Source organism: Callorhinus ursinus, unplaced genomic scaffold (genome assembly GCF_003265705.2).
Source record: "Callorhinus ursinus isolate GAN/ISIS: 27379988/994484 unplaced genomic scaffold, GSC_fseal_2.0 scaffold35, whole genome shotgun sequence".
Taxonomy (NCBI): Eukaryota; Metazoa; Chordata; class Mammalia; order Carnivora; family Otariidae; genus Callorhinus; species Callorhinus ursinus.
Window position 1 is genome coordinate 2,111,585 of NW_027397097.1, and position 24,468 is coordinate 2,136,052.

Here is a 24,468-nt window from a genome sequence, read left to right on the forward strand (position 1 = left end):
AAATAAATAAATAAATAAATAAATATGGCAGGCAATAACAAATGTTGGCGAGGCTGTGGAGAGATTGGAACCCTGACACACTGCTGACAGAAAAGTAAAATGGTACGGCCCTTTGGAAAACTGTGCTAGTTTCAAAAAACCTTAAATGTAAAACTGCCTTAAGACCCAGCAATTCCACTTCTAAGCAACTACTCAAGAGAGATGAAAATATATATCCACATAAAGACTTGTTTTTTTGTTAAGATTTTATTTATTTATTTGACAGAGAGAGAGAGAGAGTGAGTGAGCACAAGCAGGGGGAGCAGCAGAGGGAGAGGGAGAAGCAGGCTTCCCACTGAGCAGAGCTTGATGCGGGGCTCGATCCTAGGACCTGGGATCATGACCTGAGCCAAAGGCAGATGCTTAATGACTGAGCCACCCAGGCGTCCCCACATAAAGACTTGTACATGAGAGGAGGATTCGGTAGTACTGATCCTGAATGTTCATAGAAGCATTATTCAGAATAGCTCAAGAAATGAAATAACCTGAAATGTCGATCAACTGGGGAATGGATAGGCAAAGTGTGTTGTATCCATACATTGGAACATCATTCAGCAATAAAAAGTAACAAACTACTGGCACAAGCTAATGTCGTGGATGAACCTTAAAAACACCATGCTAATGAAAGTCTATTTTTATGAAAATTCCAGAAAAGGCAAATTTATACAAAGTAAATTAGTGGTGGCCTGGGGCTGGATTGGGGAACCAAGATTGATTATAAATGAACATGAGGGGGCATGAAAATGTTCTAAACTTATTTATGGTGAGGTTGTAACACTTGGCAAAATATTTTTTTTAAAGATTTTATTTATTTATTTGACAGAGAGCACAAGCAGGAGGAGTGGGAGAGGGAGAAGCGGGCTCCCCACTGAGCAGGGAGCCCGATGCAGGGCTCCATCCCAGGACCCTGAGATCATGACCTGAGCCGAAGGCAGATACTTAACTGACTGAGCCACCCAGGCACCCCTCACTTGGCAAAATATTTGTAAACTTTAAATGGGTAAATTTTATGATATGTACAATGAGTGAATGAATGATTACCTATATGATACTCTCCCTTGCAATGGTAGCATACAGAGAATCTTATATGGTTCTAAATTTCTGTGGGGCGTGTTCATGAGGGGACATATTCTAAGGAATTCAGTATCTGGCTCCCTAAAAATCTATCATCTGAGCCAAACTCTATCCCATCATAAACTTTGAGAGATTAGTTGGAACAATGCAGCAATCAAGGAGGGAGCATGAGCTTGGTATGATATGGACAATACCAGATGTATTGTAGAGATGTTTAGGAGAGTGGCCCATTGACCAAGGATTTTTTTATAGAGAGTGTTTATTCCAGTTGGCACAAGTATGGTCTACTAAATTGAGGGTTAGAAACCAGAGCCACGGGAAAGAAAAAGGGCTACATCATATGACTACTCAAAAAAAGATCATGAAGCACATTACCAAAAATACCAGCACAATAACCACAACCGTGTCTCCATCAACTTCACTAACTTCTTTAAAATTATTCCTATTACCTGTTTGTGCATTAGCATCTCCCTCCATAGAAGTCTTTCATTTTAGGGCTGGAATTTTTCTGGAAATCTCAAGCCTCAGAGCTCTGATAGGTTGAATCACCCAAGGGTTAGTTATGGTGGTGATGTCAGACCCATGAGTCTGTTCCCCTATCAGTTATGGCAGGATTTTTAGGAAAATAGAAGGAGAGAATAGGTACTCCTTGTTGACCAGACAAAATGGTCTAGAAACCTATTAAAGTCCCATACCAGAGTGAAAGAGAGAAGTTTCATTGAGGTGTAATGCAACAGAGCATGAACCTACTGGACTGCTGCATTTCATGAGGTCTCAGTTGATGGCTCTTTATTTACTTTATTTTAAAAAATATTTTATTTATTGGGTGCCTGGGTGGCTCAGTCGTTAAGCGTCTGCCTTCAGCTTAGGTCATAATCCCAGGGTCCTGGGATCGAGCCCCGCATCGGGCTCCCTGCTCAGCGGGAAGCCTGCTTCTCCCTCTACCACTCCCCCTGCTTGTGTTCCCTCTCTCACTGTGTCTCTCTGTTAAATAAATAAAATCTTAAAAAAAATATTTTATTTATATGAGAGAGAGAGAGCATGAGCAGGGGAAGGAGCAGAGGGAGAGGGAGAAGAAGGCTCCACACTGAGCAGGGAGCCCGATGCAGGGCTCTCTCCCAGGAGTCTGAGATCATGACCTGAGCTGAAAGGCAGACACTTAACCAACTGAGCCACCCAGGAGCCCCTGATAGTTACTTTAAAGAGGACATATTATTAGAACCTGGGGAAGGAGAGTTAGTCTTCCCAACCCACTACTGTTGATAATTCTATTTGTCCTCTTTTATCTCCTTGAGCTCTGGGTGATATGGACAGTGGATACATTTAGAAATCTTGAGGGCCTTACATCTATTTTGTAAGATGGTCACGAAAATTACTAGTGATAATAAAAAGTTATTTTTTTAAAGGTTTTATTTATTTGAGAGAGAGGGCATGGGGGGTAGGGGCAGAGGGAGGGGGAGAGAAAGTCTCAAACAGACTTGTGCTGAGCACAGAGCCCGACGCGGAGCTCCATCTCAAGACCCTGAGATCACGACCTGAGCAGAAATCAAGAGTCAGATGCTTAACTGACTGAACCACCCAGGCGCCCCTAACAAGTTATTTTAAACTAAGGCATAAAATTATCTTGGAAATACATTTGTTGACAGTCATCATGCAAGCCGTGGCACATGAAGATGAGTATGCTTTTACCCATTTGGGAAGGTTTGCAGCCACTGAACGTTCAGTCACAACACTTTACCCTGTATTAAAGTCATCTAGAGGGACACCTAGGTGGCTCAGTCGGTTAAGCGTCTGCCTTCAGCTCAGGTCATGATCTCAGGATCCTGGGATAGAGTCCCGCATCAGGCTCCCTGCTCAGAGGGGAGCCTGTTTCTCCATCTCCCTCTGCCCCTCACCCCACTCATGCTCTCTCTCTCTCTCTCTCTGACAAATAAATAAATAAAATCTTAAAAAATAAAAGTCCTCTAGAAAGGATGAGCTCCTCTCTTTGCCTTGACATCTTTCTCTACATTGTGGACACCATGAACAGGGCAGCTCTTTCTAATACTGATATGCTAATTTTAAAAACATGGAGCATACCAACTACACCTAATTATTTTTAGCATTGCTCCTTGTATCCTTCTTCACTTATGAGAGCGATGCAGTGAGAGAGCAAAGTTTTTGTGTATTCTAGCAGCTGTCTGGGAAGTGCCAAGATGATTTTGGTATAAAAGATGCCTTGATAGTTTTGTTATTCTGAAGGTAGGGCCTGATCTTGGAGAAGGGGAAACAGAAAAAAGTATTGTCTGGAAACAGCCTTAGCCTTGGTTGTGTTATTAACAAGAAAATTATATTTTATAATAACTTTGTCATTAAAATTTTTAACTTCTCAAGAAGAGAGGAGCCCTATATGTTTTATGTTATATCTCGACCCAAGAGAATGATGTGAGTCGGCACAAAACCCTTAAATCACCATTCTTTCTAGGAAGTGAAAATTCACATTCAAGTTATGTAATGACCTAAACTCTGCTGTAAGGGGAAAACACCCAGGAAGCCAAAATAACTTTTATTTCTTCATGTTAAGGGTAGACTGTAGGCTCAAAGATCATTTTTCTTATGAGTGACCATAGTATTTAAAGGTTTGTACTTTTTTTTTTTAAAGATTTTATTCATTTATTTGACAGAGAGAGACACAGCGAGAGCAGGAACACAAGCAGGGGGAGTGGAAGAGGGAGAAGCAGGCCTCCCGCCGCCGCCGCCGCCGCCGCGCAGGGAGCCCTATGCGGGGCTGCATCCCAGGACCCTGGGATCATGACCCGAGCAGAACGCAGACGCTTAATGACTGAGCCACCCAGGCGCCCCTAAAGCTTTGTACTTCTTAAAATAGAAGTCTGAAGAGGCACTTCTGGAATGGCAGAGGAAAGACATCTGAAAATCTGCTCCTCCATAAAAGCAATAGCACGGGCAAAAATGGTCAAAAATCTATTATTTAGAAGTCTGGAAACCAAAGCTTTCAACACTCAAAGGAGAATCTGTCCAAGAAAAATGTCCCAAAGAAATGGTCAAATGCCAGTAGGAACAGTGAATTTGGTGGTGTTTGGACCAGCTTTGTTCCTTCCCCTCCTCCTCTTCCCAACTCTACGGTAGCTTCCCAAATCGGCCGCCTCACACCTAACAGCGGCTTTGAAAACCAGTGGCCTAGTAACCACTAGAGGGGGCAGCACGGGTGTGGAACTCCCAAACAGCCCTCGCCCTAGAGAACTGTCGCTCTCAGATCTGCCTGGAAGCTCCCCATAAGAGTCCCATTCATAGGGCTAGTCTTTATTTGACCTGATTCAAAGCTCACATAGCGAGAAACTCTATTTTGTCTATCTAAACACTTTGCAGCAAATTATTTGACATCCCAGCTGCTTGAGGCAGGAACACCAGCTATGCAAACAAGAGGCTGGCTAAAACACTTAAGAGGAATATCAGGGAATGAACTGTCAATAGAAGGCTATGAAAATCTCTGATGTTACCTGGGGATCTAGAAATTCACATATGTTTACAGACCTGTGAGTACATCCAGGAAATACCTGAGAAGGCGCCAATCTCTCAACTTTGGTGAGCTGGAGGTCTTCCTCAAGCAGGAAGTGAGGGATAAGGCAGAGTAAACTGCCAAAGCATTGAAGCCTTGCCTGAACCCTTGGCAAAAAGTAGGAGACCATGAAGCAAACCAGGCAGAAACTTCGGTGACCACATAAGACAAAGAAAATAAGACTTTACAGATTAGTCCATGAAAGTCAATAAACAAATAAGCAGCCATAATAAGAAGCCATGGTTAGAGAAATCTGATTTCCAGAGTTGCCACATTATATTATTTAAAATACCCAGTTTTGGGGGCACCTGGGTGGCTCAGTTGTTAAGCGTCTGCCTTCAGCTCAGGTCCTGAGGATCAAGCCTCGCATCGGGCTCCCTGCTCAGAGGGAAGCCCGCTTCTCCCTCTCCCACTCCCCCTGTTTGTGTTCCTGCTCTATCTCTCTCTCTGTCAAATAAATAAATAAAATCTTTTAAAAAAATAAATAAAAATAAAAAGTTACCCAGTTTTCAACAAAAAATATGAGAAATGCAAAGAAACAGGAAACTGTGAGCCATACACAGGGGGAACATAGCAATCAATAAAAATTGTCCTTGAACAAGCCCAGCTATTGGACTTATTAGACAAAGACTTTAAATCAGCTATTATAAATAAGAACTAGGGGCAGCTGCCTGGTTCAGTGAGTAGAGCATGCAACTCTTGATCTCATTTGTGAAGAACTAGAGGAAACTATGTCTAAAGAATTCTAGGAGGGGTGCCTGGGTGGCTCAGTTGTTAAGCATTTGCCTTTGGCTCAGGTCTTGATCCCAGGGTTCTGGGATTGAGCCCCACATTGGGCTCCCTGCTCGGTGAGCCTGCTTCTCCCTCTCTCTCTGCCTGCCACTCCCCATGCTGTGCTCTCTCTCTCTCTCTGTCAAATAAATAAATAAATAAAATCTTAAAAAAGAAAAAGAATTCAAGGAAATATGAAAATGATGTCTTACCAAATAGGGAACACCAATAAAGAAACAAAAATTATTTAAAAAATGAATAGAGGGGCGCCTGGCTGGTTCAGGCGTTAAGTGTCTGTCTTCAGCTCAGGTCATGATCCCAGGGTCTTGGCAGGCGAGAATTCTACCACTGAACCACCAATGCCTCGTGATCCCAGGGTCTTGGGATCAAGCCCTTCATTGAGTTCCCTGCTCGGTGAGCCTGCTTCTCCCTCTCCTCTGCCTGCTCCCCCTGCTTGTGCTCTCTCTCTCTCTCTGGCAAATAAATAAAAACAAAATCTTAAAATAAAGTAAAAGAAATAATGAAATAGAAATTAGGGGTAGAGAGGTGCCTGGGTGGCTCAGTCGGTTAAGCATCTGACTTGATTTCAGCTCAAGTCATGATCTTAGGGTCCTGGGACATTGGGCTCTGCACTCAGTGGGGAGTCTGCTTGAGGATTCTCTCTCTCCTTCTCCTTTTGCCCCTCCCCTCCACTCTCTCTCAAATAATATTTTTTAAAAAGAGAAATTAGGGGTAGAATAGTACAATAAACCAAAATGACCTCAACTTGATAAAGAATATCTACCAAAAAACCTAGAGCTAATATACTTAATGTGAGAAACTCAAAGCTTTCCCACTAAGATCAGGTACAAGGCAAGGATGTCTCCTCTCACCACTTCTCAACCTTGTACTGCAAGTTCTAAGTAATGTATCAGGACAAGAAAAGGAAATAAAAGGTATAGATTGGGAATAAAGAAATAAAAGAGTCTTTGTTCATAGATCACATGTTAGTTTATATAGAAAATCTGAAGAAATGACAAAAAAAAAATTCCTGGCACTAGTATGTGATTATAGCAAGGTTGAAGAATATAAGATTAATATATGGAAACCAATTGCCTTTCCGCATACTAGCAATGAACAAATGGAATTTGAAATTAAAAATATATATCATTTATAATAGCATCCATAAAAATGAAATACTTAGGTGTAAATCTAACGAACTATGTATAATACCTTTGTGAGGAAAACTACAAAACTGATGAACAAAATCAAGGAATTAAATAAATGGAGAAATAGTCCATGTTTATGGAAAGGAAGACTCAATATAGTCAAGATTGTCAGTTGTTCCCAACTTGATCTATAGACCCAATGCCATCCCAATCAAAACCCCAGCAAGTTGCTTGGTAGATACTGACGAACTGATTCTATAGTTTATATGGAGAGGCAAAAGACCCGGAATAACCAACACAACATTGAGGAGAACAAAGTTAGACGAATGACAATACCTGACTTCAAGACATACTGCAAAGCTACAGTAATCAAGACAGTGGTATTGGCAAAAGAATAAACAAATTGATCAATGGAACAGAACAAAGAGTCCACAAATATATTAACATAAGTATACTCAACTGATATTTGATAAAGGGGCAGTGGTAATTTCAACAAATGTAGCTGTAACAACTGGACACCACATACAAAATCATAAACCTACACACAATTCACACTTTTTGTGTAGGCGCAAAAGTAACTTAAAATGGATCACAGACCTGAATAGATCACAGATGCAAAATATAAAACTCCTAGAAGTTAATATAGAAGAAAATCCAGGTGACCTTGGGTTTGGTGATGACTTTTTAAGATACAAAACCAGCTTTTGGCTTTCGGCTCGGGGAGGCAAAGGTGCAACTTTCTTCAGTTGTCCCGAATCTGGGTTCATCTGACACCAGCCACCTCTGCCATGCCGCCTAAGTTCAACCCCACCGAGATCAAAGTCATGTACCTGAGGTGCACCAGTGGCGAAGTCGGTGCCACGTCTGCCCTGGCCCCAAAGATGGGCCTCCTGGGTCTGTCTCCAAAAAAGGTTGGTGATGACATCTCCAAGGCAACCGGTGATTGGAAGGGTCTAAGGATTATGGTGAAACTGACCATTCAGAACAGACAGGCCCAGATTGAAGTGGTACCTTCTGCCTCTGCCCTGATTATCAAAGCCCTCAAGGAACCACCAAGAGATAGAAAGAAGCAGAAAAACATTAAGCACAGTGGAAATATCACTTTTGATGAGATTGTCAATATTGCCCGACAGATGCGACACCGATCTTTAGCCAGAGAACTCTCTGGAACCATTAAAGAAATCCTGGGGACTGCCCAGTCTGTGGGCTGCAATGTTGACGGCCGCCACCCTCATGACATCACAGATGACATCAACAGTGGTGCGGTGGAATGCCCAGCAAGCTAACTACAAAGGAAAATGTTTCAGTAAAGGATCATTTGACAACCAAAAAAAAAAAAAAGATACAAAACCAAAGGCATGATCCATGAAAGAAAGAACTGACAAGCTGGTCTTAATTAAAATTAAAATTTTCTGCTCTGTAAAAGATGTTAACAGAATGAAAAGACAAGCCACAGACTGGGACAAAATATTTGCAAAAGACATATCTGTAAAGGACTGTTTTCTAAAATATAGAAAGAAATTCTTAAATCTCAACAATAAGAAAATAAACAATCTCATTTAAAAATAAGCCAAAGACCTTAATTAGCAGATACTTCAGCCAAGAAGATATGAAAATGGCAAACAAACATATGCAAAGATGCTCCACATCATACAGCATCAGGGAAATGCAAATTAAAACAACGAGATACCACTACACACCTATTAGAATGGCCAGAATCTGGAACACTGACAACACCAAATGCTGGTGAGGATGTGGAGCAGCAAGAACTCTCATTCATTGCTGATGAAAATGCAAAATGATACAGCCACTTTGAAAGACTATTTGGCAGTTTCTTAACAAAATTAAACATATTTTTACCATACAACCTGATATTTCCTCAAAGGAGTTGAAAACTTATGTCCACATAAAAATCTGCACATGGGGGGCGCCTGGGTGGCTCAGTCATTTAGCATCTGCCTTCAGGTCAGGTCATGGTCCTGGGATGGAGCCCCGCATTGAGCTCCCTGCTCTGCGGGAAGCCTGCTTCTCCCTCTCCCACTCCCCCTGCTTGTGTTCCCCCTCTCGCTGTGTCTCTGTCAAATAAATAAAATCTTTAAAAAAAAAATCTGTACAGGGATACTTATAGCAGCTTTATTCATAATTGCCAAATGTTGAAGCAATCAAGATGTCCTTTAATAGGCGAATGGATAAATGAACTGTGGTACATCCAGACTATGGAATTTTATTCAGCACTAAAAAATAAATGAACTGGGGCGCCTGGGTGGCTCAATCAGTTGAGCACCTGCCTTCTGCTCGGGTCATGATCCCAGGGTCCTGGGATCAAGCCCCACATCGGGCTCCCTCTTCAGTGGGGAGCCTGCTTCTCCCTTTCACTCTCCCTCTGTGCTCTCTGTCTCTCTCAAGTAAATAAATAAAATCTTAAAAAAAAAAATGAACTATCAAGCTATGAAAAGAGATGAACGAAACTTTTTAAAAAAGATTTTATGTTTTTATTTGAGGGGGAGAGAGAGAGCTGGAGAGAGGGGGAGAGAAAATCTGAAGCAGATTCTGCACTGAGCACAGAGCCCGATGGAGGGCTTGATGTCACAACCATGAGATCAAGACCTGAGCTGAAACCAAGAGTCAGCCACTTAAGCCACTAAGCCACCCAGGTGCCCCAAGAGACAGAGGAACCTTAAATGCATATTACTAAGTTAAAGAAGCCAACGTGGAACGATTATATACTATATGATTCCAACTATATGAATTTCTGGAAAAGGCAAAAACTATGGAGACATTATAAAGATCAGTGGTTGCTGGGAGCTGGGGAGAAGGAGGGATAAATATGCAGAGCAGAGGGTATCTTTTTTTTTTTTTTTTTAATAATCTCTATTCCCAACGTGGGGCTCAAATTTACAACTCTGAGATCAAGAGTCCCATGCTCTACTGACTGAGTCAGCCAGGCGCCCCAGAGCAGAGGGTATTTTTAGGGCAATGAAAATACTCTATATGATAATGACATATGTCAGCCATTTGTCCACACCTAAAGAATGTATAACACCAAGAGTGAATTGTAATCTAAACTATGGACTTCAGATGATTAAGATGTGTCAGTATAGGCTTATCAATTATAACAGATGTACTACTGTGGTTTGGGATGTTATAATGGAGGAAGCTATGCATGTTTGGAGGCAGAGGGTATATGGGAAATCCTTCCCCTCAATTTTGTCAGGAACCGTAAGCTGCTTTTTAAAGAAAAAAATAAAGTCTGAATTTAAACATTTTTTACTAGAGGTGCTCCGCAGCAGATATGAAGTGATAGAAGAAAGAATCTACAGACTTCAAAATAGAAATTGTCCATTCTTAAGAACAAACAGAATAAGGGGCACGTGGCCGGCTCAGTTGGTGGAATATGAGACTCTCAATCTCCGGGTTGTGAGTTTGAGCCCCACATTGGGTGCAGAGATTACTTAAGAAAATAAAATCTTAAAAAAAAAAAAAAAGGAACAAACTTAAGGAAGAAAAATAAACAGAAACACAGGGACCTGTGGGAATACCACTAAGCATACTAAAATATGCACAATGAGAGTCCTAGAAGGAGCAGAGAGAGAATAAATACCTAAATAATATTTGGATAAATTAAGGCCAAAACCTTGATTTCAAGGCCAAATTTTATATAAAAAATTAATCTACATATCTAAGTTCAATGACTTCCAAGTAACAGAAACTCAAAAAAATTCACACTTAAACACAGTAGAGTCAACCTATTGAAATATAAACAGAGAATCTTGAAAGCAGCAATAGAGAAATGACTCATCATTTACAAAGGATCCTCAATAGGATCAATTGTTAATGTCTCATTAGAAAAACCATATGAAGTCCAGAATGCAGTGGGACGACATTCAAAAAAATGAAAGGAAAAGACTGTCAACCCAGAATTTTGTAACCAAAAAACTATTCTTCAAAGTGAAGGAGAAATTAAGACATATACCCAAATAAACCAAAGCGGGGAGATTTTGTCACTAGCAAACTTTCCCTACAAGAAATACTAAAGGTTGTCCTTCAGGCCAAAATGAAAGAACACCAGGCAGTAACTTGAATCCACATGAAGAAATAAAAAGCACCAGTAAAAGTTACTACATAGAGAAATATAAAATATGGTATAAATGTTTTTATGTTGTAACTCTTTCCTGATCCTATTTAATGGGAAAAGACAGCTTCACGAAATAATAACTATAAAACGGTGTTGATATGTTTATAATGTATAAAGATGAAATTTGTATGACAATAATACAAAGTATAAAGGAGTAGGGGAAGGAATGAAGCAATACTGGAGTAAAGTTTTGAACACTATTGAAACTCAGTATTAATCTGAACCAGATTGTTATAATTGTATAACCAGATTGTTAATTGTAACCCCAGAGCAACTATTAAGAAAAAAACTATAAAAATATATAAAAGAAACAAGGGAATTAAAATGGTACACTTGAAAATATCTATTAAACACAAAAGAAGGCAGTAATGGAAAAATAGAGGAACAAAAAAACCAAAATATACATATAGGGGCATCTGGCTGACTCAGTCAGTAGAGCACATGACTCCTGATCTCCGGGTTGTAAATTCAAGTCCCATGTTGGGTGTAGAGATTATTTAAAAAGAAAATCTTTAGGGCGCCTGGGTGCCCTAAAGCCTGGGTGGCTCAGTTGGTTAAGCGACTGCCTTCGGCTCAGGTCATGATCCTGGAGTCCCGGGATCGAGTCCCACATCGGGCTCCCTGCTCAGCAGGGAGTCTGCTTCTCCCTCTGACCCTCTTCCTTCTCGTGCTCTCTATCTCTCATTCTCTCTCTCTCTCTCAAATAAACAAATAAAATCTTTAAAAAAATAAAATCTTTAAAAATATATATATAAAACAAATAAAATTGCAGCTGTAAAACCTATATTATTAGTAATTATATATAAATGGATTGAATTCCCCAATGAAAATGCAAAGATTGGCAGATAAAAAATCATTGCCCAACTATACACTCTTTACATGACTCACACTTTAGATTCACAGACACAAAAAGGCTGAACTTAAAAGGATAAAAAAGATATATCATGCAAAAAAACCCTAAAGGATAGCTGGAGTGGCTATAATGATATTGGGCAAATAGAATTTAAGACAAAATTGTTAAGAGGCAAAGCTATATTTTTATAATGATAAATTATATATATAATATATATACATTTATATTTTATATATAATACATATAAAATATAAAAAAATAAATTTTTATAATGATAAAGGGTTAATCTATCAGGAACACATAACAATTATAAACATAAATGCACCTAATAACAGAATCTCAAAATATATGAAGTAAAAACTAACAGAGTTGGATAGATAAATACTTAATTCAAAAATAGCAGTTGGAAGGGGTGCATGGCTGGCTCAGTCAGTAGAGCATATGACTCTTGATCTTACAAAGGATCATGAGTTTGAGCCCCATGGGCAGAGAGATTACTTAAAAAAAAATAACAGCAGGGGCGCGGTGGCTCAGTCGTTAAGCGTCTGCCTTCGGCTCAGGTCATGATCCCAGGGTCCTGGGGATCGAGCCCCGCATCAGGCTCCCTGCTCCGCGGGAAGCCTGTTTCTCCCTCTCCCACTCCCCCTGCTTGTGTTCCCTCTCTCGCTGTGTCTCTCGCTGTCAAATAAATAAAATCTTAAAACAAAAAACAAAAACAGCAGTTAGAAATTTCAATAACCCCTACCAATCATGAATAGAATAACTAGGCGGAAGGTCAACAGGGAAGTAGACGTGTACAACATGAGAAACCAGCGAGATCTAGCAGAGATCTATAGAACACACCAGCAAACAACAGAGAATACACATTCTTTTCAAGTGCATATGGGATATCCTATGTTAGGCCATGAAAAAGGCACCAATACATTTAAAAGAACTGAAATACAAAGTATATTTTCTGACCACAAAGGAATGAAATTAAAAATCAGTAACAGGAAGTTTTTTTTTTTAAGATTTTATTTATTTATTTGACAGAGACAAAGCGAGAGAGGGAACACAAGCAGGGGGAGTGGGAGAGGGAGAAGCAGGCTTCCCACTGAGCAGGGAGCTGGATGCGGGGCTTGATCCCAGGACCCTGGGATCATGACCCAAGCCGAAGGCAGACCCTTAATGACTGAGCTACCCAGTCGCCCCAATAAAAGTTTTAGAAAATTCACAAATATGTATAAATTAAACAACACACTCCTAAATAATGAATGAAATAAATCACAAGAGATATCAGAAAATAAGATGAATGAAATGAAAATGAAAAATAACAAAACTTATGGTTGAAACTAAAGCACTACTTTGAAGGAAATTTAGAGCTGTCAAGGGCTATATTAAAAAGGAAGAAAGATTTTAAATCAATAACCTAACCTACTACCTTAAAAAACAAAAAAGAGCAAAATAAACCCAAAATGAGCAAAGGGGAGGACATAATAAAGAGAAAAGCAAAAATAAATGGAACAGAGGGTAGAAAAACAATAGAGAAAATCCATGAAACCAAAAGTTGGTTCTTTGGGTTTTTAAAAAATTAATTAATTAATTAATTAATTTTAAAGTAGGCTCTATGCCCAACATGGGATTCGAACTCATGATCCCAAGATCGAGAGTCACATGCTCTACCGACTGAGCCAGCCAGGCATCCCCAAAAGTGAGTTCTTTGAGAAGATCAACAAAACCAATAAACCACTATGTAGATTGACCAAGAAAAAAAGAAGAATCAAATTACTAATATCAGCAATAAAAGATGAAACAACGCTATTGCCCCTACATAAATAAAAAGCATTGTAAGAGAATACTCTGAACAATTGTATGCCAATAAATTGGGTGCCATAAATGAAATGGCCAAATTCCTAGAAAGACACAAATGACCAAAGATGACATAAGAAGAAGTAAAAAATCTAAATATACCTGTAACAAGCAAAAAGATTGAATTCATAATTTTGAAACTTCCCACAAACCAAAGTTCAGGTCTCACTATCTCAGTGGTTCTTTCTACCAAATGTTTAAAGAATAATTAACACCAATTTGTCACAAACTCTCTCAAAAAATAAGAGGAGGAAACATTTCCCAACTCATTCTATGAGACCAATATTCTTCTGATACAAAATCAGACAAAGACATCACAAGAAAACTATAGACCAAGATCCCTTGTGGATAAAGACATAAATCATCTCAACAAAATACTCGCAAACTGAATCCAGCCACATATAAAAAGGATTATACATCATGACCAAGCAGGATTAGTCCCAGAATACAAGTTGGTTTAGTATCCAAATATCAATTGATTTAAAACATCATATTACTAGGGGCGCCTGGGTGGCTCAGTCACTAAGCGTCTGCCTTCAGCTCAGGTCATGACCCAGGGTCCTGGGATCGAGCCCCGCATCGGGCTCCCTGCTCAGCGGGAAGCCTGCTTCTCCGTGTCCCATGCCCCCTGCTTGTGTTCCCTCTCTCGCTGTGTCAAATAAATAAATAAATAAATAAATAAATAAATAAAGTTAATAAATAAATAAAATATCATATTACTAGAATAGAGGACAAAACCCACATGATTGCCTCAATTGAAACATCATTTGACAAAATCCATTCAAAACAAAACAAAACCCAACACGGAACAAACTAGGAATAGAAGGGAATTCCCACAACCTGATAAAGGTCATCTGTGAAAAACTCACAGATAACATCATAGTCAATGCCAAAAACCTTTCCCACTAATATCAGTAATAAGCAAGTATATCCATGCTCATCATGGCTATTCAACCTTATACAAAAGTTGTAGCTAGGGGGCGCCTGGCTGGCTCAGTCAGTGGAGCTTGCAAAGCTTGATCTCAGGGTGATGAGTTCGAACCCCACTTTGGGTATAGAGATTATTTTAAGAAAAAGTTGTAGCGGGGCACCTGGGTGGCTCAGTCGTTAAGCCTCTGCCTTCGGCTTAGGTCACGATCCCAGGGTCCTGGGATCGAGCCCCACATTGAGCCCCGCATTGAGCCCCACATTGAGCCCCGCATCGGGCTCCCTGCTCAGCAGGAAGCCTGCTTCTTCCTCTCCCACTCCCCCTGCTTGTGTTCCCTCTCCCGCTGTGTCTCTCTCTGTCAAATAAATAAAATCTTTAAAAAAAAAAAAAGAAAAATTTGTAGCTAAGACTATTAGTCAATAAAAAGGAATAAAGGCACTCAGATTGGAAAGCAAGAAGTAAAACTATTTTTTCTTTCCTTCCTTCCCTCCTTCCATCCTTCCTTCCTCTGCTGCAAAAAGCTTTATTGTTTCCATTTGGTCCACAGCTTGGTTAAAAAGATGCCTAGTGGCTGCAGGGAGAAGCTCCGTCACAAGTCTTGACCTGACAGGGTTGTCAGAGGCATCCCTCAAAGGCTGCTCATCTAGGAAGCAGTTCTCAGGAAGAAGTAAAACTTTCTAGTTACAGATGATACGACACTGTATATAGAAAATCATAAGGAATCCACAAAAACATTATTATTACTAATAAGTGAGTTTAGCAAATTTGCAGGATACCAGATCAATATACAAAAATCAGTTGTGTTTCTATACACTAGCAATGAACAATATAAATATGAATTTAAGAATATACTTCCATTCACAATAGCATAAAAAAGAAGATATATAGAAGTGAATTTTTAAAACAGATTTTATTTATTTATTTGACAGAGAGAGAGACAGCGTGAGAGGGAACACAAGCAGAGGGAGTGGGAGAGAGAGAAGCAAGCTTCCCGCAGAGCAGGGAGCCCGACGTGGGGCTCGATCCCAGGACCCTGGGACCATGCCTGAGCCGAAGGCAGATAATTAACGACTGAGCCACCCAGGTGCCCCACAGGAGTGAATTTAACAAAGTAAAAGACTTGTGTACTGAAAACTATAAAACATTATTGAAAGAACTTTAAGAACTAAATAAATGGAAAGATATCCCATGTTCATCAGGAGACCTAATACTATTAAGAGGGTATTACTCCCCAAACTAATCTACAGATTCAACTCAATCCTTATCTAAATCCCTACTGGCTTTTTAGGAGAAATTGACAATGTGATCCTAAAATCCATATGGACACATAATGTTATGGACAAGGCCAAAACAATCTTGAAAAAACAAAACAAAACAAAATTAGAGGACTCACACTTTTTGGTTTCAAAACCTACTACAAAGCTACAACAATCAAGACAGTGTGATAGTAGCATAAAGGTAGATCAGTGAAATAGAACTGAGAGTCCAGATTTTTGACAAATTGAATTGTGCCAAGACAATTCAATGAGGGAAAGAATAGTCTTTTCAATATATGGTGCTGGGATACAACTGGATATTCACGTGCAAAAAAATGAAGTTGGACCCTCATTTTATACCTTATACGAAAATTGACTCACAATGACCAAAGACCTAATTGTAGGAGCTAAAACTATAAAACTCCTTTAAAAAAACAGGGGAAGAGTTTCATGGCATTGTAGGAGGCAATGATTTCTTGGATATGACAGCCAAAGCAAAGCAACGGAAGAAAAAATAGATAAATTGGACTGCATCAAAATGGAAACTGTGCACACCCAAGGACAGTTAACAGAGTGAAAAAGCAGCCTATGGAATGGGAGAAAAGATTTGCCACTCAGACATCTGATAAGGGGTTAGTCCAGAATATAGAGAGAACTAGAGAGCTCCCACAACAATAAAAAGATGTATAATACAATTTAAAATTGGGTAAACAACTTGGGTAGACGTTTCTTCAAAGAAGGTCTACAAATGATCAACAAGCCTATGAACAGATATTCAACATCACTCATCATCAGGGAAATGCAGATCCAAACCACAATGGGATATCACCTCACACCCACTAGGATGGCTTTTATTAAGATACAAAAAGCCAACAGGAAATAACAAGCGTTGGTGAGGATGTGGAGAAATCAGAACCTTTGTAAACTGTTGGTGGGAACGTAAAATTGTACAATCGTTACAGCAAATATTATGGCAGTTCCTCAAAAATGGAATTACGATATGATCCAGCTATTCCACATCTGAATATATACGCAAAAGAACTGAAAGCAGGGTCCTCAAAAGATAATTGTACGCCTTCTTCACAATAGTCAAGAGGTGAAAGCAACCCAGGGTCCTTCAGTGGGTGAATGGATAAACAAAATGCAGCAGATACATACAATGAAATATTCAGTTATTAAACAGAAATGAAATTCTGACACATGGATGAACCTTGAGGACATTATGCTAAGTGAAATAAGTGAGTGACAAAAAGACAAATACTGTGTGATTCCCACTTATATGAAATATCTAGAGTAGTCCGTTCATAGAGACAGAAAGTTGAATGATGCTTGCCAGGGACTGGGGAGAGGAGGACATGGGGTATTGTTGCTTAATGAGAATAGGGTTTCAGTTTTGCAAGATGCAAAGGTTCTGGAGATCGATTGCACAAAATAAATACATTAACATTACTGAACTATACGCTTAAAAAGAATTAAGATGGCGAGTTTTATATAATGTATGTTTTTCCACAATTTTTAAAAAGGCCATCAAAAAATGCTTAATTATGTTTACAGAAATGCTCGGTGGTGAGATATGACATCATTTGCCAGATTTGAGACAATTTTTCTCTGTGAACCTTGACTTCTGCACTTCAACCTCTAACTGTGTCTACCTGGTTACTCAAAAATTAACCCGATAGCTATCATTTAAGCCTACTCGGGTTGTGCCAGGCTTTTCGATATATAATTCTCAACAATCTCCTGGTGAGCAAATTAAAGCTCAGAAAGGCTCACTGACATTTCCCAAGGTTGTATGAGGGGTAGCGCTGTCACTGGAACCCACGGCCTGACCCTAAAGCCTGGGTTCTTCCCTACTGCACCTCATGCCCCTCAAGCTAGCTTCATCCTAACAGCTATTTGGGGTACCTCAAAAATTCAGATCCCCTTTAGAGATGAGCTTCTCTAGGTTTTGATGAATGTTGAATGTGTGAATCCTATAATTAATAAATTAACAAAGATGACTGAAAACAGAAAGACTCTTTTTTTTTTTTAAAAGATTTTATTTATTTATTTGAGAGAGAGAGAGAGAGAGAGAATGAGAGATAGAAATCACGAGAGGGAAGAGGGTCAGAGGGAGAAGCAGACTCCCCGCTGAGCAGGAAGCCCGATGTGGGACTCGATCCCGGGACTCCAGGATCATGACCTGAGCCGAAGGCAGTCACTTAACCAACTGAGCCACCCAGGTGCCCCAAAGATGACTGAAAACAGGAATGAATACTCTGACAAGCTAATGGAGCCTTGAATGGGTGGGGCCTGAAAGAGGGAAGGAAGGAAGACGGAAGAGCAGAGAGGGGAAATTACTTTCTGTATTAATCAGAGCTCTTACAGTCAGTGTATCCTGGCTGAGGTCAGAGACAGCTGGGGAAAGTCCAGGGGCCCGGAGCCATTGCCAGCCTGAAAAGAGGCCAGTTTGGACACAGCTGTGTGTGCTCCCAGCCGCAAAGGAGGCTCAGGCAAGATGCCCTAAGGAGGGAAGGGTGACGGGGACACTGGGTAGGGGAGGGGCAGATCTTTCTTTAGAAAGATCACTGGGGTGTGTGCCTGAGTGGCTCAGTCGGTTAAGCATTTGCATTTGGCTCAGGTCACAATCCCAGGGTCCTGAGATGGAGTCCCGCGTTGTTCTGTCTGGCTCCCTGCTCAGCGGGGAGTCTGTTTCTCTCTTCTCTTGCTCCCTCTGCCTCCACCCCCACTCACATGCTCGCACACGTTCTCTCTCTCTCTCTCTCCTGAATAAATAAATAAAATCTTAAAAAGAAAGAAAGAAAGATCACTCGGACTCCTGTGGGGAAGGTGACTTTAAGGGGAAGAAATTGGAGGAGGGAAGACCTGACCTCAAACGCAGAGCCAAGGGAAGTGAATTCCAGAAAGGTTTCCGGAAGGACCCTTGGCCAGGGCTTTGTGGGGACGTGGGGATGGTGAGAGAGAGGAAGCAGTCTCTGTTGTCAACTTAGGTACTTCAGTGACAGCCAAAAGGAAACAGATCTTTAACAGCTGGGAGTTGGGGGGTGAGGGTCAGTCAGGGAGAGAGAAGTGGGTGTCACTTGTGCTGGGTGACTCCCAGGACTCTTAAGCACTTGTCTAGTCGACTGCTCCAACATGGGGTACTTTCATTTTAATTAATTAATTAATTTTTTGGTGGGGAGAGAGAGAGAGGGACACAGGGGGTGGGGAGCGGGGAGGAGCAAAGGGAGAGGGAGAGAATCTTAAGCAGGCTCCATGAGATCATGACCTAAGCGGAAATCAAGAGTCAGATGCTTAACTGACTAAGCCACCCAGGCGCCCCCATGGGGTACTTTTATATTATCCCTCAGGTCCAGGGATCTCTACACTTGTTTTCTGAGGGGTAAGGTAGGAATCCGGTGCATTAGCCTAGAGATTGCTGAGGAGACCAGTGTTATGATGGGTGGAGGAAGGAAATGGCTTTCAGAGAACAGGGAAGGAAAAAGTCTGAGGAAGCAAAAGTTAGAAACCATCAGTCTTTCCATATCTTTCCAAATAGCACCCCATGCGCTACCTCCCTTGACCTCAATGCTGATTGGGAGAACTCAGTAGAGCTGGGTCACTGCCTTCCCCAGGCTAACAGGTTTCTAAGCTGGCATGGGAACCCAGGTGATCTGGGGTATAATGGAGAGCATGCACTTGCTGGACATGGCACGAGGGCACTGTGTGTCCCTAGCCCTTTTCAGGGGAGCAGGGCATGGACCTGAACTATTTAAGTTTTTTGGGTTTTTGGTTTTTTTTTTTTGGTAAATAGTAAAACTATTTACTTTTCTAAGTAAAGTTGAGAGAAAATGCAGGCACAAAGACATCTCTTCCAACTGAGGAAGACTCTCCCAAGGCTGATCCACTAATCCCAGATCCTCTCGGAACCCACCAAGCCTGGGATGAAGGAGCCCCTTTGCCAACCTTCTCTACTTCAGTTTCAGGGAGCCTCAGGACCCCAGCACTGAAGGAACAGGGTCTGACCCCATCCTTCACTGTGGAGGTGGGGAGACTGACACAGGGGGTCAAGGGGGACCCTGCATGAGGCTCTCTCCCCTTGGGCCTCGGCCTCCCTAACCAAAGCTCCGTCTGCAGGGACAGAGAGACATGGCCTGGAGACTGATGCCACTTCTGCTGCTGTTGGTCTGGACAGCTTCCATGTGCAGGGCCCGGGCCAGGACAGACCTGCTCAACGTCTGCATGGACGCCAAGCACCACAAGACAAAGCCAGGCCCTGAGGACAAGCTGCATGGCCAGGTGAGGAGAGTGTGGCTCGAGTTGGGGAGGGGGCTGGTTCTAATGGGGAAGAAGAAGTCAGGGGCGTGGGGGAAGGGCCAACTGGTCAGATGCCCCCACATCCTGGGCTACTGCTGGGAGAGAAGATGACGGTAAGGTGGGGGGCATTGGCTGAGGTGATTTTAGGGGTGGCCTCCTCAGAGAATACCATGTCAGCAATGATACGATATAATCATTTGTTGAGCACTTACCAGGTGTGCTGTTTACTGCCCATGATTTCACACTCCCAGTGGTCCTTTGATGTAGCAGATAATGTTCTCCCCCACATGACACAAACGAGGAAACTGAGGCCCAGAGAAGCACAAGGACACACAGGGGACTCAGACATAAGCAGCCCTTGTGGTGATGCAGGGACAGGACTCGGGTGGGCACTCCCAGCTGTTTGGAGGGTGAGAGATTGTCGGGGAGGATGGTTCTTCCTACCTTCACTACGTGCCAGTCCACGGAGTGCCAAGGGTGGAGGAGACGGTCTCTTCTGGCTGTGATACAAGGTAACAGGTGCTGTATATTCACTCATTCTGTCAAAATGGATGCCAGTCATTTGTGACTCTATTGAGACTCCATGTCTCCTTTTTATGATACTCTTTAGTTTTTTTAAGATTTTATTCATTTATTTGCCAGAGAGAGAGAGCACAAGCAGGGGGAGCCGCAGAGAGAGGGAGAGGGAGAAGCAGGTTCCCTGCTGAGCAGGGAGCCCAATGTGGGGCTCCATCCCAGGACCCTGGGATCGTGACCTAAGCCGAAGGCAGACGCTTAACTGACTGAGCCGCCCAGGTGTTCCAATAAATACTCTTTAGACTCTTTTTCTATCCTGGAATAAAATTCAAAGCCAATAGAACCTATTTGCACATTTAACTTAAAAAATATCAACATGATTCTCTATCTGTACTACAAAGGAGAAGCACGAAGAAAGTAACTTATAATAAAGTATATTTCTTTTTTTTTTTTAAATAGTGGTTGGAGGGTACTTTGAAAATTTTATTTATTTATTTGACAGAGAGAGACACAGCGAGAGAGGGAACACAAGCAGGGGGAGTGGGAGAGGGAGAAGCAGGCTTCCCGTGGAACAGGGAGCCCAATGCAGGGCTCGATCCCAGGACCCCAGGATCATGACCTGAGCCAAAGGCAGACGCTTAACGACTGAGCCACCCAGGTGCCCCAATAAAGTATATTTCAATATGTCAATTCCCTGGCATGACTCCATTAGAAATTACTATCAAATAGCATGTTTGGGGGCGCCTGGGTGGCTCGGTCATTGAGCATCTGTCTTGGGCTCGGGTCGTGGTCTCAGGGTCCTGGGATCAAGCCCCGCATCGGGCTCCCTGCTCGGCAGGAAGCCTGCTTCTCCCTCTCCCACTCCCCCTGCTTGTGTTCCCTCTCTCGCTGTGTCTCTCTCTGTCAAATAAACAAATAAAATCTTAAAAAAAAAAAAAACCGAATAGCATGTTTGCTTCTATTCACAAAATCACTATGAATAGGGCAACTACAGATGAAGATCGATACAGGTGTCTTCTATTGGCAACTTAAATCCTACAAGATACTCTAAGCTGTGTTGGCATGATGACGTAATTTTCTAAAACAGTGAATAACTCTGGTAAAACAAAACACATAGCACGGCTTTCCTTTTCACAGTATTTGCTGTCCTGAAAAAGCCGGTCTATATTAAAAACTTGCTAAAATATGGTGTGTCTATATGTAAGATGGAGTTCAGTTTAGATTTAGGAAATCATAGAGAGGTCTTTCGTTTACTTTTCTCAGCAAATATTTTTTATGGGCCTGCCACGTTTCTGGCACTGGCCTCATCGCTGGGGACACAGACCTTAATACTCGCCAAGGAGAAAGTTATTCAACATACGTTACTACACAGGTCATTGCCTTCTTCCTTTGATCAAAATGTCACCCTCTGGTGAGGCTTTTTTTTCCCCTAAAGATTTTATTTATTTATTTGACAGAGAGAGAGAGGGAACACAAGCAGGGGGAGAGGGAGAGGGAGAAGCAGGCTTCTCAGATGCTTAACAACTGAGCCACCCAGGCACCCTCTGGTGAGGCTTTTCACAACCACCTTATTTAAAATTTCAACAATTATCCCATACTCCACTCTCCCATTCCCTGCTGTAATCTCCATATAATTGACTGGATCCTGACACCATATTTTTTTCTCTTTCAGTTTCTTACTGTCTGTCCCCACTGATCAGGATGTAAGCTCCATGAACACATATTTCTGTCTGTTTTGTTCTCTATCGTATTCTCAGCATCTAGAACAGTGACTGGAATAGGAATAGGTACTCAGTAATTATTTTTTAATGAATACAACAAAGAACTTTCTATAAAGTGTGAAGGGCTACATCAATGATAGCTATTGTCCCCCCAACACGGGGTTTCTCTCCGGCTCCCAGGACCCCTGATCAGCCCTGTTGTGACTGAGTCTCCCCCAGGACGGGAGTTCCTGGAGGTCAAGGACAGAGGGGTCCTCACAGTAAACTTTCCTAAGACAACCCACCTGAGGCAGGAGAGCAAGAACCAAATGGGGAGAGGCTGGAGGTAGCAGAAGGTTGTTATGTGTGTGTGTGGGGGGGGCAGTTAGTCCGGTGTCTTCCCCACGCAGTGCACTCCCTGGAAGGAGAAGGCCTGCTGCTCAGCCAGCACCAGCCAGGAGCTGCACAAGGACACCTCCCTCCTGTACAACTTCACCTGGGACCACTGCAGCAAGATGGAGCCCGCCTGCAAGCGCCACTTCATCCAGGACAACTGTCTCTATGAGTGCTCACCCAACCTGGGGCCCTGGATCTGGGAGGTACGGGACCTTCCCTCACCCCAGCCCAGCAGGCTGCCAGCCAGCTCTGTCAAGGCTGCAGGCGGCCCACATCCCCGTCCCCCCTCCCTCCCCTCCCACCCAGGTGAACCAGAGCTGGCGCAAGGAGCGTTTCCTGCACGTGCCCCTGTGCAAAGAGGACTGCCAGCAATGGTGGGAGGATTGTCGCACCTCCTACACCTGCAAGAGCAACTGGCACAGGGGCTGGGACTGGACCTCAGGTGAGGGCCTGGGGGGTGGGGGGGAGACGCAGGTGGGGTTGGAGGATTTGGGGGTGGCCAGAAACCAGCTTCGGGCCCAGGGGCTGAATGTCTGCGTCCACGCCCTCTCCGCCTGCAGGAATTAACAAGTGTCCAGCTGGGACCACCTGCCGCACATTTGAGACCTACTTTCCCACGCCTGCAGCCCTGTGTGAGGGCCTCTGGAGTCACTCCTACAAACTCAGCAATTACAGCCGAGGGAGCGGCCGCTGCATCCAGCTGTGGTTCGACCCAGCCCAGGGCAACCCCAACGAGGAGGTGGCGAGGTTCTATGCCCTGGCCATGAGTGCCGGGGCCCTGCCCCGAGGGGTGGAGCCTCTCCTGCTCAGCCTGGCCCTGATGCAGCAGCTCTGGCTGCTCCGCTGAGTCTAGCCCTACCCAGACATCCTCTCTGCATGTCCCCAGTGTTGATGACCAAGCTGGGCACAGAGGGAGCCCTAAGCATGCCTCCATCCATTATCCATCCTTCTGTCATCCCATTCCTCCTCCATGGTGGGCCTTGGGGTTTCTCTGGCAGTCAGCTCAAATAAAAAGACTGACACATCCAGGGGCACTTGCGTGGCTCAGTTGTTAAGTGTCTGCCTTTGGCACAGGTCATGATCCCAGGATCAAGTCCCGCATCGGGCTCCCTGCTCGGCGGGAAGCCTGCTTCTCCCTCTCCCACTCCCCCTGCTTGTGTTCCCTCTCTCGCTGTGTCTCTGTCAAATAAATAAATAAAATTAAAAAAAAAAACTGACACATCCATGTCAGATGAATTATTTTGGTTTGAGTGGGTAGATGACAGATTCCACAGTTTCTGTATTCCTTCAGGTCAGAGAAATGAGACCTGGGTTTGAATACCAGCTTTGCTACTGACTATGCCAAAGTGAAGCAGTTGTCTGTCTATTTCTAAAGCTTAGTTTCCTCCTCAATAAAATGGGGATAATGGTCCTTCTTTCCCTCCGGGTTGTGAAACACAAAGGAGCTATTGCCTAGAAAGCATGTGAGCCCAGTGCCTGCACTTTAATAGTCCTCAGGGATTCTGTTGCTCTTGTAGCCACAAATGGGAGCTGGGTCCAGGGCTTTGTTACTTATATTGGGCCCCAAATATCCCCCCTTTCTCCCAGGCCCAGCCTGCCTGGCTCTGTGCTCAGCTCTGCAATGGGAAAGCTGGGGATGGGAGTCTAGGGAAGGCTCTGGATTCCCAGTGGGGGGTGAAGAAAAGTTCACACGTGATGTGGATTGAAGGGACAGAGTTGAGGCTTGGACCCTCAGAAGAGGAAGAGAGAAGACTGGGGAGGGCAGCCTGGGAGGCTCCTGGAAGAGGAAATGTTCAAGAGCCTCGAACTGGTTTAGCTGAGTTCTAGAGGCTTGGATGGAAAAAGGTTGGGAACTCTTAGGGGCTTCCCAGGGGCAGGAGCCTGGCCTCTTCTCTGGCACCTTTGTCCCCTCCAGGGATTGCTAGATATGCCTATCCTGTCTTTGCACAGCC

At 42.8% G+C, this 24,468-nt stretch overlaps 3 protein-coding genes and 1 non-coding gene across 4 annotated transcripts in view; 2 read left to right on the forward strand and 2 right to left on the reverse strand.

Annotated features, from left to right (window-relative positions):
• The window catches only part of ANAPC15 (anaphase promoting complex subunit 15), a 58,406-nt gene extending 38,039 nt beyond the window's left edge, over positions 1-20,367 (reverse strand). Inside the window, exon 1 of the mRNA XM_073879647.1 lies at positions 20,349-20,367. The gene's annotated coding sequence lies outside the window, so the exon portion shown is untranslated. The remainder of the gene's footprint in view (positions 1-20,348) is intronic.
• On the forward strand, positions 7,364-7,909 carry LOC141370443 (large ribosomal subunit protein uL11-like). The gene has a single exon (XM_073879604.1). The coding sequence runs from the start codon at positions 7,377-7,379 to the stop codon at positions 7,872-7,874; it is 498 nt and encodes a 165-aa protein (XP_073735705.1). The 5' UTR covers positions 7,364-7,376; the 3' UTR covers positions 7,875-7,909.
• On the reverse strand, positions 13,184-13,256 carry TRNAE-CUC (transfer RNA glutamic acid (anticodon CUC)). The gene has a single exon. It is a non-coding gene; the product is annotated as a tRNA-Glu (tRNA).
• Positions 17,946-23,733, forward strand: FOLR2 (folate receptor beta). The gene is made up of 5 exons (XM_025848405.2): positions 17,946-18,100; positions 19,725-19,886; positions 22,531-22,719; positions 22,823-22,958; positions 23,077-23,733. The coding sequence occupies exons 2-5, from the start codon at positions 19,737-19,739 to the stop codon at positions 23,361-23,363; spliced, it is 762 nt and encodes a 253-aa protein (XP_025704190.2). The 5' UTR covers positions 17,946-18,100; positions 19,725-19,736; the 3' UTR covers positions 23,364-23,733.
• The last annotated feature ends 735 nt before the right edge of the window (positions 23,734-24,468 follow it).

Coding starts and splice junctions, on each gene's coding strand:
- LOC141370443 (XM_073879604.1), top strand. CDS start 7,377: ATGCCGCCTAAGTTCAACCCCACCGAGATCAAAGTCATGTACCTGAGG.
- FOLR2 (XM_025848405.2), top strand. CDS start 19,737: ATGGCCTGGAGACTGATGCCACTTCTGCTGCTGTTGGTCTGGACAGCT. Junction 22,720..22,822: donor TGGGGCCCTGGATCTGGGAG/GTACGGGACCTT, acceptor CCTCCCACCCAG/GTGAACCAGAGCTGGCGCAA. Junction 22,959..23,076: donor GGGCTGGGACTGGACCTCAG/GTGAGGGCCTGG, acceptor CTCCGCCTGCAG/GAATTAACAAGTGTCCAGCT.